Raw genomic sequence first — 17,079 nt, forward strand, 5'->3', positions numbered from 1 at the left:
ACTAAATCCATGATCATTATAAGTCAGCACAGAATAATATAACTGAAAATGAAAAGTTGCAAAATTTCATTTTAAATAACCCTCAAATAACTATTTAACAGTCTAGGGCTATACCTGTAGATTTTAAAAAGCTCATGCAAATCAAAATAGTTCTATTTTTACAAAAGTATCATCATAATATAAGACTTTAAACTTTGGGGCTAGCATTTATGGAAATTTAAAAAATTTTTATTTTATTTTTACTTATTTTATGCTGAGTTTTTTCCTTTGGGATATCTTTTTATTTTGAGCAACTGGTTTAGGAACAATTTCTTTTTAGTAAGGATCATCTCACTGTAGCAAGGGGAATTCATGTATGAGTTAATCTGACCATGAGCTCTGTAAGTTTGGCAGCACATCTTGGGTACTGTGTTTACCTGGATATGTTCAGTGACCAGAGGACATCGTCAGCATTATTCTGCATTTCTGAGCATGTGTAGCAAAAAAATTAGCGCTCTTTTTGAGCCATCAACCCTGCATCTAGCCCCACTGTTTGGTTGTAATTTCATGGGTATTAAAGTAAACATGAAGATTTGAACCTTCTTTATTTGTATGATTTTAGGAGATTTTCTAGGTCAAGAGAATATTTTCACAGATCACCTCAGACTGCTACAGAACAAACTGTGAATTAGTTTTTTAAAACATTACTTTTATTAAATTATTCCTGTGATATTTTCTTAATTCCAGCTTATTTCATTGTGGTATACATCAAAGAATGACAATTACTTTTGTAACCTTTAACAGAAAGCTTATGAATACATATATGTACATGTGTGTGGTTTGTGTGTATGTATATTATTTGAAATAACTTACACCTTGATAAATTGTATTCCACCCAGATAATATCTGGTAAATAATATGATAATTTAGATTTTATGTTTTAGCATTTCATTCTACAAATATTTTGCCAGTTTTTCCTAACATGCTACTTTGAAATACAAATACACATATTCATACACAGTTTATCAATAGCCTGTCCTAGCAATGTAAATAGGATAGATAAGAGAGAAGGATGGGAGAAATTTTTCCTTTTCTTTTTTCTTTTTTGTACTTGAGATTAAACCAGGGACACTTAACCACTAAGCCACATTCCCAGCCCTTTTTAATTTTTTTATTTTAAGACAGGGTCTCACTAGGTTATTTAGGGCCTCACTGAGTTGCTGAAGCTGGCTTTGAATTTGAAATCCTCCTGTCTCAGCCTCCTGAGTTGCTGAGATTACAGGCATGTGCTGCCACAACCAGCTGAGAGAAATTTTTGTTCTGTTTAGTCTCATAACTGATTTCTTACTTGAGTTACCTGTCTTGCAAATTTTTTAAGATGTCAACATCCACTATTTAGGAACATGATGATAAAGTAAAATTAGAAGTTTCTTTTTCAAACACTAAATTTAACATTGAGCACAGTGAACTCTTCCACTCTTTAAGTTCTGTAGGTATTTATTTTTTTAAACTATAGTAACTTTGACGGCTTCATATAGAAAGTAATTGGTTTAGATTTCTGAAGAGAGACTATCTATTTAGAAATCTTGCTAATTCATATATTTCCAAATAATGAACATGTCATTTACTTTGAAGCTTTTAGGTTTACCAGAAGATCTAGCTAAAATTAAAGATTTTGATCCAGTGTGTTTGGGGTGAGGCCTGAGATTCTGAATTTTTAGGAAATTCTCAGATGATATTGGTAAATGTTGATGTGCAGACTACCCTTTGAATAGGGAGATATTAGACAGAAATTGGCAAGCTCTTTCTGTAAAGTGCTATATGGTAAGTATTTTTTATCTTTGTGGTCTTGGTCACAATTTCTCAGCTGTGCCATTACAGGACTAAAGCTGCCAATAGACATAGACTGTTCCAATAAAACTTTAGTACAGAAACAGTTGATAGGACACGTGGGTCTTAGTTTGCCAACACCTGCTTTAGAAGACTTATGAAAATGAATATCCCTTACAAAAGTTTTCTAATTATTGGTCAAGAAATATAGATGTAGCTGGGCGTGGTGGCACACACGTGTAATCTCAAGACTCTCAGGAGGCTAAGGCAGGAGGACTGCAAGTTCAAATCCAGCCTCATCAAAAGTGAGGTGTATTTATTTAGAGACCCAATAAGACTGTGTCTCTAAATAAAATACAAAACAGGGCAGGGGATGGGGATGTGGCTCAGTGGTTGAATATTCCTGAGTTCAAGCCCTGGTATTCCTCACCCCCCTACATACACACACACACACACACAAATAGATGTATATATTAGCCAAGGAACAATAGGGTCTCGGTTTTTTTGGTAGTCCCATCCTAGTTGGTTAATTTTGTAACTGAAGTATAACCACATTTCTAAAAATCAAATTTTAATATCATAAAATAATTATTTCATACCTAGTTGAAAAGCTTGCTGAAATTTGAGTTTTAATGAATAAATGATAATACAGTACTAGTAACTTATCTAAAGGCCTCCTATTAGAAGAAGCAGAAAAACTTACAATATATATAACAAAGTAAATATGACAAGTTATTTTACTCACTTCACTTTTCCTTTTTGATTGTGGGTCAACAAAAAATGCCTTCGTTGCCAAATCTGAGAAGTGTTTTCTGGGGTAAGAAATAGAGTAGGAGTCATAAATTAGTGTCAAAGACAATGATTTTAATTGAAATATAATTATCATAAAACCATTTTGTCACAGTTGTTATAAACTTTACCCATCCTTGTAAAAAGAAAAAATGTTAAGTAGCTCAAGATCTCGAATTCATTCTGAAATAGTCCAAGGCCTACATCATGCCATAGAAAGAAGATGAAACAGTTGAAATCATCCAGAGCTCCACATAACTAGAATTTACAACTTCATTGTCTGAACTAAAATCTCAGCTATCATGTTCCATCTATTGATCTATCCTTCTGTATCCCTTCCCACTTTTGTGTGCATGTGTATCCATTCAAAATCCCCAAGTCAAACTCTTAGTGGACTTCACTTTCAGTTTCACCAAGATGTCACCTATTCCCTTCACCCTTTCATGATTATTCACTTACCTTCTGTCCTGATCTGTCATTTCACTTGCTTCTCTTAGAGAATGAATTATTATACTCCCTATTGAAACATAATTTTATACTTCTATGCTTCAGATCTTACTATTCCCTTCTCTCCTGTTGCCTTATTCATGTCTTCAAAATTTCCCTTTGTATTCAGTGTTCTTGATAGGATAGTTTTTTAACATCTGGTTTCTCCTATACTAAAGAAAAAAAAAATGGTTCATGCTTTGCCCTCCTTTCCTTCACATCAAAGAAGACGACTGAAGAAAAAAATCCCTGTTACCCCATAGATTGCAGTTGCTACTATAGGTATATGCGGTCACCCTGCACTTAATTATTTTCTCCTTGTGTTCACTACAGACCTCTTAATTATGAAATTGAATCTTTATTTCCCAATCTGTTGTTTGAAATGGTTTAATGTTTCTTCCTTTTTGAAATGCTTTTCTTTCTTTAATGCTATGTCATGTTCCTTCCTGCTTTTCTTTCTCTTAGATTATCTTTGGCCTCCCTGAAAAAACCTGATTTCTCATTACTGTTTCCTTTTGCTCTCTGGTAATTTTTACTGCAGTGTCCTACTGATGTTTCCAATTCAGTGTATCTAAAATTGATTTCATTGTTTCCCACTTCCCACCAACCTGTTTCTTTTCATTGGTTCCTTATCATGATGGATGAATGATATTTCATCTAGCCGGTAACTCAATTCTTTGTTCTCCCTCAGCAGCTTCAACCAATTAAGGACCAACAATAATGGCTGACATTTATTGTCCTAGTGAGTACATACTTAATCAGTTCCAGGCAGTGTAATAAGTACTTCTTAATATCATCTTTTTGTTGTTGTTTAAAAAATACTGATGAGAGGAATTTCATCATTTTAAAGACGGAGAATGAGATTTTCAGGTAGGTTAGAGTAGTCCTGTAAGTACTATAATTATGATTAAACCTGGTAGAGAAAGAATGTCAGCTTTTCCAAGTCCTTTTTTTATATCCATATCAACTTCCCATGCTTTTCATTGTGTCTTGCTTCCGTATTGTTTTGTTTAGAACTCTGAACCCCTCGTATTCAGTTTTTAAAAACTTGTCCTCTTCTGCAAGCTGCTTTAAGTTCCAGCAATGCTATCTGCCAGATTTTGAACACTTACTACCATCTCTTATCTTGAAGGGCAATACGATTCTTACTCATTTCCCTATCTCCTGATGTATTCATTTGTAAACCATGGTGAATGGAAAAGGAGTTAAAAGTTAGAATTTTAGAGTAAAAACTAAGGGGTTAATGTAACAAATTTTTTTTCCTTTATGAGAGACAGCAAAAGAGAATGGAAAAATATTTGCTTTGAAAGTCTAACCCTTATTTTCTTAAATCTACTGGTAAATTCATTGGAACACATAAAGGTACATCCTGTCTTCAACAATTTTTAATAAGTAATTTTTAGGACAGTATTGTATACTGTATATATTGTATACTATGAAGTTACATGATTTCTTGTTTCTTAAAGAAAAGGAAATATTTTATAACTACAGTTGTCTCAGTATCTGCAGTGGTCTAAGACTGCACACCAAGACATAACAAAAAAACATAATAAAATGGCATACTGTTTGCATAAAACCTGTGTACATCCTCCTACAAACTTCAAACCATCTCTAGATTAGTTTTAATACCTATTACAATGTAAATACTATATAAATAGCTGTTATGCTGTTTTGTTTAAACAATAAAAATAAAGAAAAAAGTACATTCAGTTATAGACAAAATTTTTTAAAAATTTTGTATCCAAGTTTGGTTGAATCTGTGGATCTGGATATGGAAGAACTACTATAATTGAAATATAGTGTTCTTTAGTATTTTCTTTAAAATTTCAGGTTAAGGATAGGTACTTTTGGTTCTCATTAAAAAACTGACTGGTAGTTACTTCAGCCAAAGCTCGAATGATTTAAAATTCTTTAGGATTGGAGATTCCTTGTTTAGGAATAGAATGAGAAATAAAAGGCAACTCAAATGTCTGAAGGAGAAATTAATTAATATCAACTAGCTCATTTTGTCTCCTGCTAAGCCAGTCAGAGACACAGAAACAAATAGTAAGTTGATACTTAATATGAGCCTCTAATATAACTTCTTATTCTGGCCAGCATAGAGAACTTTATGCTTAAGGCAAGAATCAGTTGGTAGTGGAGTTAATGTTTTAGATTACAAGTCTGTCATAAAAGCATCTCTGATAAGTGATAAATACCTGTGAGAGAAAGGAAATGTAAGAATAAGTACAATATAGGAGTGAAGGTTCTGAGAAAAAGTGTCTGGTATTTCATCACTGTAGAGATTTAGTTCAGATCAACCAAAGCTAGTGTAAAAATAATAACGCAAAACATGAAAAGAGATCTGCTTCAATCTGTTCTTAAAAAATTCTTTTGAACACAATTTATTTGGGACTTTTTGTAGTTGCTTATTCAATACATTAATTTGTGATTCAAAAGTAAGAGTATAAATTGAATTGCCAGTCATTGAATTTATTTGAATCTTAAGTTTTAAATGTGTTCCATTCCTGAAAATGAAAATAATTAAGATATTTAATTCTTTTATGATATATTCACTTTACAAGTTATTATTCAATACTAATAGAAATATATTACTAGAAATTCTGTAGTACAAAATTTGGATATAAATAATTGAAATCTAGGTTCTCTAATGAATTAAAAAGGGAGAAGTGATTATGAACAAGTAGGAAAATGTTAATACCAAGAAAAATGCATATATACATAATACATATACGATTAATTCTCCCATCCACCTTCTGGATTTGTTATTGAATTTACGTTGTTGTTTTTTTGTTTTGGTTTTGGGACAGTTTAAGTTTAGGTGTTTTGCTTAGAAGAAAGTTGAAGTGAAGTCAGTTGAAAGAATTTTTTTAAATTCCTTCTTTAGCTAAGTTTTTTTCCTAACTATGCAGCTAACATTTCTTGATCATTTGTTTTGGGCCAGACAGCTAGTCATCACAATCATAAAGGTAAAATTTCCACTTTACAGAGGAAGAAATTGAAGGTCAAACAGATAAAATTGTTCTGTCTTCATATCTCTTGTAAGTGGTAAAGCTGCCACTCACCCATATTTACTCTAGAGCTCGAGCTGTTCACCACTATCTGGGACCACGTACTTACTTCATTGTATATTTTTATTATGGAAAGAGGAATCCTTTGAAACTAGAACAAAATAGTGCCTTTTCTACAATTCACCTTTTAAGATATGGAACCAGTTCTATTATAATGTGCTTTTCTTTGTAACTGCATTTACACTGTTATTTTATTCTTATTGAACAATGTTTCCCATTTATTTACATTTTCATTTCAAAAATGTATTGCAATAGAAAAGAAAGTCTAATAAATGTCACATTAGGATCCTAACTTAAGAAACATTTTATTTTTGTCATTGAATTCTTTCTCTATATTTCTACTTATTATTTTATTTGGTAAAACAAACTATCAGTTCTTAAAATTTTTAAATTACTATATCATATTAATTTTCATTATATCAGTGAGTCTTCTAGATTGACTTTCTGGGACTGAAATATTTATATAATTAGATTCCCCATATCATTGTTCATTGAAAAATCAGATAATGTTAATCAAGAGCCTATTTTAAATTACAATAATTGTACCAATATTTCCCAAAATAGTCATGACATTTTGAAAGCTTTTTAAGCATATTTCAGAGTCCTTGTAAATTTTGAAGTAAAATGCAAGGTCGTCAAAGTTAAATATTTTCATTATATTGCTCTGAGTCTGTGGGATTTATTTTCTTTTTTTTTTACCTCATTCAGTAATGTAATCCAAATTAGAAATCATATGACATGACAAGAAAATCACATCAGCTTGTCAAGGCTAGGTATTATCTACCTACTTTTGTGGACTTCTCGGTATTAGTAATAATTCTGTAGTTTTATTTATTCTGGATGGGATTTTTAAAAAAATTTTACTAGCAAATTTTCCATGTTGGACATTATTACCTAGGAATTAAGAAATTATGATCATTTCACTTTATTGATCTGAATTACCCAAGTTAGTTTCCTAATTGAGCTTAGTCCCTTCCCTGTTTTCATGAAATTGTAGAAAAGCCGATGACCAAAAGTTCATTCATTTTTTGTCATGTATCAGTGTTTCTATTCTATTTTATGACTGAATTATATGCCATATGGATAGAACACCATTTTGTTTATCCATTTTTTTTAGTTGATAAATATTGGGATTGTTTTCACCTTTTGACTGTTGTTAATAAGTTGCTATGAACATTTAAGCAGAACATTTTGTCTGAATGTGTTTCCTTTCTATTGGGCATATACCTAGTGGAACTGCTGGCTCATAATGCTTAATTGTTTAAAAAAAATCTCAATTATTTCCTGCATTTACGTTTCCATCAGCAATAGTTGAGTTCCAGTTTCTCTTCATGCTCATCAGTACTTGTTTTCTTTTTTTAAAAATATTTCTAGTAGATATGAAAGTGGTTTTAATTTCCATTTCCATATGATTAATGATTTTGAGTATCACCAGTTTTCATGTGCTTGTTGGCTCTTTGTGTATCTTCTTTTCAGAAATGTCTATTCAAATTCTTTGTGCCCTTTTTAGAATGGATAGTTTGTCATTTTCTTATTGAGTTATGATTTATTTTATATCCTAAATAGTAGACCCTTATGTGTTATATAATTTGCAAATATTTTTGTAGGTTGTATTTTCGCTTTCTTCATAGTGTCCTTTAAAACAAAATGTTTTTAATTTGATGTAGTCCAGTTTATCTTTTTCTTTAGTTCTGATTGCCTTTAGTGTCAGTACCAAAGAATATGTTTTTTTCAGGTCAAGATTTTACCTGTGTCCTAAGAATTTTATAGTTTTAGTTATTTTATTTAGATCTTTAGTTCATTTTGAGTTAATATTTGTATACTGTTTTAAATAGAGAACCAAATTCATTCTTTTATATCCAGTTGTCTAGCACAATTTGTTGAAGAGTGTTCTTCCCCTTGACACTCTGGAACCTTAATTGACCATAGGGTTTATTTCTGAGTTTCCAGTCCTATTTCATTGGTCTCTATGCTTATTTTTACTAAGGATCTCTGTAGTTTTATTGTAAGGTTTGAAATTGGAAAGCATAAGTTAGTCCTCCAACTTCATGAAGATTGTTTTGCCTATTTGGGCAATATTTAGTCATCATTTATTGAAGATGTTGAATTCATTAATTGAAGGTAGTGTTTTCATTACAGTTGTGTCAATTTAAAAACTCCTATACTAGGAGGTAGATGTAAGGTTTTTACAAAAGAGAACTATGATGCCTTCAACCTTTACTAGCAGAACCTCAGTGACCATGTATTAGAGTTATAGAGAAAAATCATGCCAGTGGTTGACTATGTGTTATCCCAAAAAGAAAAATCATGTTGGATAGTTTGAAGAAAGACTTTAAAGAAAGTGATTCCTTAAAGATTTAAGTTTCTTGCTTAGCAGTAATCTTTAACAATTGCTACGTGTTCCCAGTTAAAATATGTGGGGGTAGGGTGCAGAATTTGAGGTGGTAGGAAATCTAAAAACCACTGCTCTAGAGCATTTTATTTTTATTTTTTATTATTATTTTTTCTTTTTTAGTTGTTGGTGGACCTTTATTTTATTTATTTGTATGTGGTGCTGAGAATCGAACCCATTTCCTTCACGCATGCTAGGGAAGCGCGTTACCACTGAGCCACAATCCCAGCCCTAGAGCATATTCTTTATTGCTATTAAATGCTTTGCTTGCCTAGTAAGGGTCTCTGAGCATTTGAATATGCACATATTAGTAAAATTCAGTTATACCAACATCATAGATATTAGTTTTTAATAAACTGAACTTTAGAAGTGTTTCTACTTTTGAGTCATTGCTCAAACTAGTTACATAGAACAATTAACTTTGGAAACTGTTTTTTGTTTACCTTCATTTTGTGAGCATTAATTTAAAAGTTTCCTGAGTCATTACTAATTTTTTTTACATTGAGTGATATTTCTATTTTATAAATTAGGTTTCTGTTCCCTGTCCATGCATATTTAAGGAATTCTCTTTTTTAAGGGGGCAAAGCATTTAAGTACCTATTTTATCATATTGTAGGTAATATAAATAGGTAGATTAGCCTTTAGTGTCATATGGAAGAATCTTAAACTAACTGTAGTTGAGAAAGGAAAGACTGAGTGGAGAGAGTAAATAACAACTCCCATGGAGCAAAACAGGGAACAGTCAAGAAGTGTCTGGGTCTTCTGTAGCCTCAGATAAAGGCAAAGGGGTTGTTATTTGAAGAGTGTATCACCTTCATACTCTGCCACATATCTTGTGATACTGGAGTTATTAGTATGAGGTGCTCTTCAGGTATTAATTTAGATGTTTTTCCCTGTTGGGTCTCTTCTTAGGAAAGGAGGAAATGATGTGGAATGATGACTTTCTCAGTCCAAGCCCCTGATTGTTAGTTTTGACTTTTTTTTTTTCCCCCGCTTCTGCAAGTACATCTTCCTGTATTTTCTTCAGTTTGGTGTGCTTCAATGATTAAAGGATTTTGCTTTACTTTCTGACACCAATTGGACATTATCTTCTTTTCTTTTTTTAGTATGTCTCATCCTTACTCTGGGATAAGCAAAAAGTGTTATACTATGATTAGTGGGAAGAATTCTAAGAAAGAATAGGTAGTAAGTTTTTTTAAAGATAGAAGAAACAAATGGTAGAGTATATGGTGCATAGAACGTTCTCAAGCTAGTTGTCACTCAGAGTGATCATAAATAAGAAATTTGTCTACTGGTGTTTAGGAACTCATTGGAAACCGCATCAGCTAAGTAACTGTATTACTATAAGAACTGAATGTTAAAAGATTTCATCTGAACCACTCACATGGACATAAGCCCAAAGAGAAAGTAGTTTCTTCATGTAATCCTAAAATGGTAAAAACAAGATAAATACTTGAAATAATATGTATTTTAATTTAAATCTAAGTGAGAAGAGAACAGGGAAAACAATGCTAATTGGTGCATGGACATGTTTATAACAATTTACACCTTATAATTATGTTATGGCTTTATAAAGTGACTATGAAACTCAGTAAAAAAAAAACTATGGAGATCAAATTCAGCATTTTGTTCTAATACATTGAAACAACCTTATTTGTTAATTAGGACAGTTTTTGACTGAGAACTTAAGATTTGTTACCCACTGCTAATCCTGCAAATGTCCAATATTATTTTTAATTTGTGTATTCATAAACATTCACTAAATATAGTCCTAGGTCTTGAGCATTTTCAATAAAAACTGTCAGTATTTCTCTTATGCCAAATTCCATATTTTCTGATTTGTGTTTTTCCTTTTTCTCTAGGAAACTGACTGGACATTCTTTCCACATGGGCTATAGCATGGCAATTTTGAATGGCATTGTAGCTGCTCTTACTGTGGCATGGTGCCTCATGTGAAACCACACTGGAGCTATATTTTGGCAAAATTGTGATTATTTTGTAATAACAGAAAAAAGAAAACATCGCCTGCTCAGAATACTAAGAAGTCATTATATGGTTCAGATACATATCATAATCGTCATCATCATGAAGGATCTTTTAAAACATCATTCTGGAGTCTAGGCATTGAAAATATCTTGAGCATTAAGTTTCGAATACTTTTTAAAAGTATAAGATTCTTACCTCATTCTTTTACTTTTGTTTGTGTGTTTCTTATAAAATATAGAAAACATTTTAATGGAAATCAAACTTGGACACTTGAATACAGGATAATGCCTACCTTTCCATGTATGTGTATATATATATATATATATATATATATATATATATATATATATATATATATATATATATACTACAATTTTGCTAAGAAATACTGATTAATTGAGATAGAAATATTTCTTTCTTACATATTACATTATGAAAACAAACTGCTTACTTTTCTGACATTTTATAGAAGCTACTTTTAAATAAAAATATTTAGTTTTTGATATTCATGTAATAGAATGTGCATTTATATCTTTTATAAGGCATAGTTCTTTATGTTTTTTTAACATATTTTCCTACTACATTTTGAATCTACATTTTTTTTTTAAATTATTGCATCTAGACAACTTTAAATGTTATTTCTTGGCTTGTGCAAAACTAATACCTGCCATTTATACTAAATATTTTTGTCTGAAACTAATAAGCACATTGATGTAAGTTTAAAATTAAGTAAATTTGTTTGTAAAAAAAAATTACTGAAAAGATAAACTATTTCAGTCATTAAACTATTAAGAATTTGAGACTATTCATTGTTTCTATTTTCCAACATTTTACATATTTATCTTGTTGTAAATATGGTTACTTCATCAGAACTTATTTTGTTTTTAATAAATGAAAACCTGAATTTTTTGTAGGTAGAAATATTTGAATTAGTATATTTTTTAATCTCAAAAATTTAGTTACCAAAGTAGAAAGGCTATGTGTGTGTAATAAAACTATATTTTATATAGACATAATGGATTATGTAATTTTATACTTTTGCTGTTTAAATGCTATTCAATAATTGTTTGTTTTGTTTTGTTTTCATAGTAATTAAGTCTTAATTGTTCCCTTTCTTACTAAACATTTAGAAAATCATCTCAATTTTAGAAAGGTGAATGATTTTTCAAAGATGTTTTCCCTGGCCATAGGAAACCACTGTGTAATCAAACTGCTTATTTAGACTAAGTGGAATGAATATGAGTACTGGATTCCTCTGCTGAATGTTATTGCTACGTAAAGAAGGATTCTAAAAGTGTTAACTCTTTTTTTTTCTTTTTTTTTTTTTTACTATTCAGAAATCTTTAGTTAGACATGACTAGTGCTGCTTCAGAATTTAAATTATCTGAAATGTTTAAAGTAATACAGGTGTTGGGTGTGTCTAAGTAGCAATCCTATGGCTTAAGTATTCCTACCAGTGTGGTTATTGCAATCAAAAATCTATTTTCAGTCCCTGTCTTCCTTCTTGCCTTCTTTTTCCCCCCTTTCCCTCTAAAGGGCTCTTCCATTGTGAACTAATGTATATGCAACAAAATTCATTTATCTTCTCTCCACTCCTCCAGCTCCAACCCTCACCCCTCACCCCTCACCCCCATCCCCTGCTACAAATTTGGATAGGTAGCTCCCTCTGATTCTTTGAGTCTAATAATAACTAAGAAAGTAATACAGTAGACCTTAAAGATGTACAAGATAATCTTTATTTAAATTTAGATACTTACAGAAATATCTATAAAATATTTCTTTGAAACCCTATTTATTCTGAACTAGCACGCCCCTTTTTGGGGGGAAGGGATTGCTTTTCTCTCTGAGAAAAGCAATTTGACTAAGTATAGTTATCTAACCCAAGCTGGGCTAATCTTACTTTCTAATCTTTCCTGACATTGTGGTTGCAGTAAGTACAGAGATGTGACTCAAATCAGCCAGTGTCTTTCCAAGAATTTTCAATGTGAAATTAAGGTATCACAGAGCTGGGAAAATACAAGCCCAAGAAATGCTGGCAACCATGGTTTAGCAAAGCTCAGAAAAGAATAAGGCTGACCTGGATACTGATAATGGCATTCTTGTGGTTCCTGAAAACCAGTGGCAATGCTACAATTTTTGTAATTTGATTGCATGAAGCAATTGTCATTTGCAAAAAAAATTTCAAAATGAGCTTAACTGGTATTGGAATCCATCTCTTATGAAATTGACTTAGATGATTTCATCTTTTTATGTGCAATATCACATTCAGTTACTTGGAAAGAATACATGGAGTATAGGTGAGCCTGTGGCTATTGATTGCTCTCAGTGATTACTGAAGAGTCTTGGAGTAAACAAACTAGTTCTAGTCTTGGTATTTCATCAGGAATTTATTTGTGATACAAAATTCAATTATATTTTGTTTATTATCAAAATATTACTAGGTATTACAAGATGTGAATCTAGTATAAGACAATGAGTTTCAAATAAGACACTGTTACATAATAACTAGTGTTTCCCAGTTTCCTTATATGTAAACATTAGAAAAAGCAACACCCCCCCACCCCCCACCTCCCCCCCACCACCACCACATTACACACACAAACAAGGAAGACTGGGAATAGAAAAGGTAAGACAATCAATGAAGAAAAGTATCCAAAAGAATATATATATATGTAGTATCCATCTCAAAAGTGGGTTCATTGATAAGACTTCTCGTAAATCAGATTTTTAAAAGAATATATATTTTTTTAGTTGTAAGATGGACACAGTACCTCTATTGATTTATTTATGTGGTGCTTCACACATGGTAGGCAAGAGCTCTATCGCTGAGCACAACCCTACCCCCACTCCCACACCCCCACCCTAGTAAATCAGATTTAAAAGATTTTTTTATTTTCCCATTTCTGTTCATTTTTTGATTATATTATTTAGGGTCCTATATTTCAAACTATTTAAGGAAAAGATAAATTTGTTTGAAAGATATATTGATCAAATGTATTGCTATTTGCTGTCAGATTTGGTGGGCAGGAACCAAGAAAGTGTCAGAGTCAAGGAGGAGAAAGTGAAGATGTAACCATGATGGATGTCAGGAGTGTCTCAGGACAGAAGCTATGTGTATACCTGTAAGTCCTGAGTAAAAGGGTATTGAACAGTTATGCACCCCACAATAGATTGGGCTTTACCTCTGCTCAAATAAGGAAGATGTGACTCCAGGAGTGGGCGTCACCTGATGGGGTTGAATTACACCCACCTGTTCCTTTGTAATCCTACCCCTTTTCCCTTTTTGGGATAGAATGTTCCATGGAACCTCCCTTTGTGAGTCTTCTATATAAGAATAAAGAATTCCAGTGGCTCTCTCTTTTTCCATGGACCCCTAAGGTCACAGAACCATCCCCAGATTTTGAAAAGGTACTTGGTATTTCTGTGTGTTTGCATGCTTTCTTTGCTGTTTCTTAAGTAATTGGAATAGATTGTTGTGAACCCAGCATAGGTTGCTTGCTTAAATGGATCAAGATAGATGGGTTCGCTTCCTTGGTGTGTACAAAGTTAGCAACAACCAGGAGGTAGAAGTGAAGAAAGGTGTTATTGTTTGTAGCAAGTAAGGGGAACATGGGACAACTCTCAAAGCAGCGTGTCCTGGAACAAAGGAAACAAGGGACTTTTGCATATTCATACTGGAAAAACTTGTCATTGCATGCAGAGGCAGACACATTCTTGGGCATGTTCAGTCTGAGATCATGCTTTATACAGTGTTCCATGCACTTTTTCTTGTCTGAAGAAAGGGTCTTGTCTGAAACTAATAACTTAAAAGGATGTTAGCATCAGCAGTAGCTTTCTTTATAAGCAGATGCTTAATGCTGTAAGTTCCTGCCTGGCAACTAACAAAGGACTGATAGTGGGAATAGCCTGGTCAGAATGATGAGTCTTTTCTGCCCTTTCTTCTTGGGCTTTGGAAGATAGGTTCAAGGTTCATAGTCATCAGAGAGAGTTACCAGTTTACCAAAATTAGGTCTCATGCCTCATGTCTCTCAATTATCTTTTGTAATTGAAGGCAGCATCCAAAATTCTTTTGGAATGGGTGACTCATTATTAAGCAACTGAAAAAACAACAACAGAATTTTGCTATGCTTTACTCTTGGCTGGTCAGTGTCCATACATAACTTTCCTTTCATACTCAAAGTTAGAAAAGTGCTCATGTGTAAATGCAGCCATTGCATGCCTACATCTAATACCTAGACCAAGATCTTCAAATTATGTCCATTCTTCTACTTTTGCTATGTTCTTTGATAGTTTGCAAATTATGTTATCATTTTAATACTAAAGGATAGAAAAGAGATGAGAAATTTACATGTTACATATGACAGAGCAAGAAAATAAAAATGCTGTCCTATTTAAGCACTGGAAGGTCATGAGACCTTCCCTTTTATTTATTTTATTAACTAGTTTTCTTCCTTAACCTAGTGACCTGACACATCTAAGCTCTTGTTGGTTCATTTTTGCCACTGTGTATGGTAGTATAAGGACATTCCTCAGTGTCCTCAGTTTTTCCTCTATATTCCTCCTTGTTCTCATTGAGTAGCAGTTACTGTATTATAAGGTTAAGACACCAAATTTACCTGAAGGTTTTTTTTTTTTGCTTGATTATCCATTGGATAAAGAATATAAAATTACCATGTGGCAGTTTGAATTCTTTTGAACTCCTTTCTCCAATACTAAAATCTTTAAAGCTTCACAGTCCAGAGTCAGAGAAAAAGCAAAAGGTTTATGAGTGGGTCATATGTAACAGAGGCATTAGCCAAATGCCAACCTCTTGGTTCTTGGATCTATGGTTTATAACCCATGGGACAAAGAGCATGAAATAGAAGTTGCTGGATAAAAACTTATGCTGCAGCAAGAATAGACCCCTAACTTTAAATCTTTCAACTAGCTTTAGAACTAAGTTTTTAGTACATTATTTTTGTGTTTAAAAACAGCAGCTGAAAATAAGAGATGTCAAAAAAAAAATCTTACCTCTTGTAGTAAGTTCATTGACCAAGCATGTTGTGGAAATCCATGATTATGTATAAATTATTAAGTAAATCCATAAATAGTGGTGCTGCCAGAGATGGAAGTAAATCTAAGACTAGTAAGGACAAAGGTCGTGTAGTGCTACTCCTTCAAATGCTATTAATTGAGTATCCAGCAGCTGACTGATTGCCCAAAGATCATGTTATCAAGCCTTATTATTTTATTATGATGTCTTTTTTAGACTTTATTATGTACATATACCTAGACTGAACTTTACACTTACCAGGTACTTTGTAATTATTTTACCAGGTACTTTGTAATTATTTATAGCACTTATTGAACATCTAATCTATACCTAGAATTGCAAATTCTTTTAGGGAAATTTTTTTGGAAAAATGGCTTTATGTCTTGTGAATCTAATTAATATGTAAGTATATAACAATAAAGCTTACTGTAAACACCTAAGTAGATATTTTCCACACTAGTACAAATATCTGTTTATACAATACTAAAAAATTTTTAAAACTCTAAAAAGCTAAATGGAATATTTAAGCTGGGCATGGTGGTATATGCCTATGGCTCTGGAGGGTCACAAGTTCAAGTCCAGCCTGGACAACTTATACCCTGTCTCGAAAAAAATTTTTTTAAAGAATATGTAATAAATGTGATGTTTAAAACATTTTTATGTCCTTTTAATCTAATGCTACTGGACTGAGCAGATAACTGGTGTGACTAAGGGACATATAATTTATTCATATTTTCATAAATTAATGTCAGAACAAGCTTCCATAGTATTTTGAATTATTTACTCCCTAGTATTGTGCAAAATAATGAGTCATTTTTCTGTACAGAAGTGTCTAACAATATGAAAAGTTTCATCAAAATCAATGCTTTTATTTCAGCTGAAAAACTTGTTTCAGAGATATAATTAATCTATGGGAATAAAAGCTCTGGAGAGTAATGAAGAGTTGTTTTGTGTTACTGCTATGAAACATACTGAAATAGATGAACTATTAGTTCCTAACATTTACCCTTGTAGCCTTTTCTTTCCAGCAAAACTTAATGAATGCTGTTTCCTTGACACTTTTTCCCTAGCTCCTCCCTCTATTCCCAGAAATCAGCTCTATTTTACCCTTACTAATGTGGAATTAATTGCTGAGTTTGATCCGTCCTGGGCTCACTACACTCATTTTCCTTCCTTTAGAAAAGAGAGGAGGAAAAACAAAAAAAAAAAGTAAGACAAACCACAGGGTGGCTTTAGGTTAGCCCCAGGGTGAACCCGATATTTAATTCAGTGTAGTATGCCAGGGAAGACATGAATTCCCAGAGAGTTCAAAATTAAAATCTTGACTACCCCAAACCTTTTGTAGGTATTGGCTTTGCTGCTGAAATTTTTTGCCTTTTTTTTTAAGTAAGTACCATGTTAAAATCTGTCAGCACGATTTATATTTCAAAAAAATAGGAATTTATGTATCTATTTTATCTAGACAGAAAGTAATTACTACTTCTAGGCAGGTTATAATCACTTATAATTCTTAG

At 32.3% G+C, this 17,079-nt stretch overlaps 1 protein-coding gene across 1 annotated transcript in view; it reads left to right on the forward strand.

Annotated features, from left to right (window-relative positions):
- Arl6ip6 (ARF like GTPase 6 interacting protein 6) overlaps positions 1 to 16,501 on the forward strand; it is a 40,066-nt gene extending 23,565 nt beyond the window's left edge. The window contains exon 4 of the mRNA XM_005315795.5: positions 10,410 to 16,501. Within this exon, the coding sequence (XP_005315852.1) occupies positions 10,410 to 10,503 (94 nt within the window). The 3' untranslated portion in view covers positions 10,504 to 16,501. The remainder of the gene's footprint in view (positions 1 to 10,409) is intronic.
- The last annotated feature ends 578 nt before the right edge of the window (positions 16,502 to 17,079 follow it).

This window comes from Ictidomys tridecemlineatus, chromosome 7 (assembly GCF_052094955.1).
Source record: "Ictidomys tridecemlineatus isolate mIctTri1 chromosome 7, mIctTri1.hap1, whole genome shotgun sequence".
In the NCBI taxonomy this organism is placed as follows: Eukaryota; Metazoa; Chordata; class Mammalia; order Rodentia; family Sciuridae; genus Ictidomys; species Ictidomys tridecemlineatus.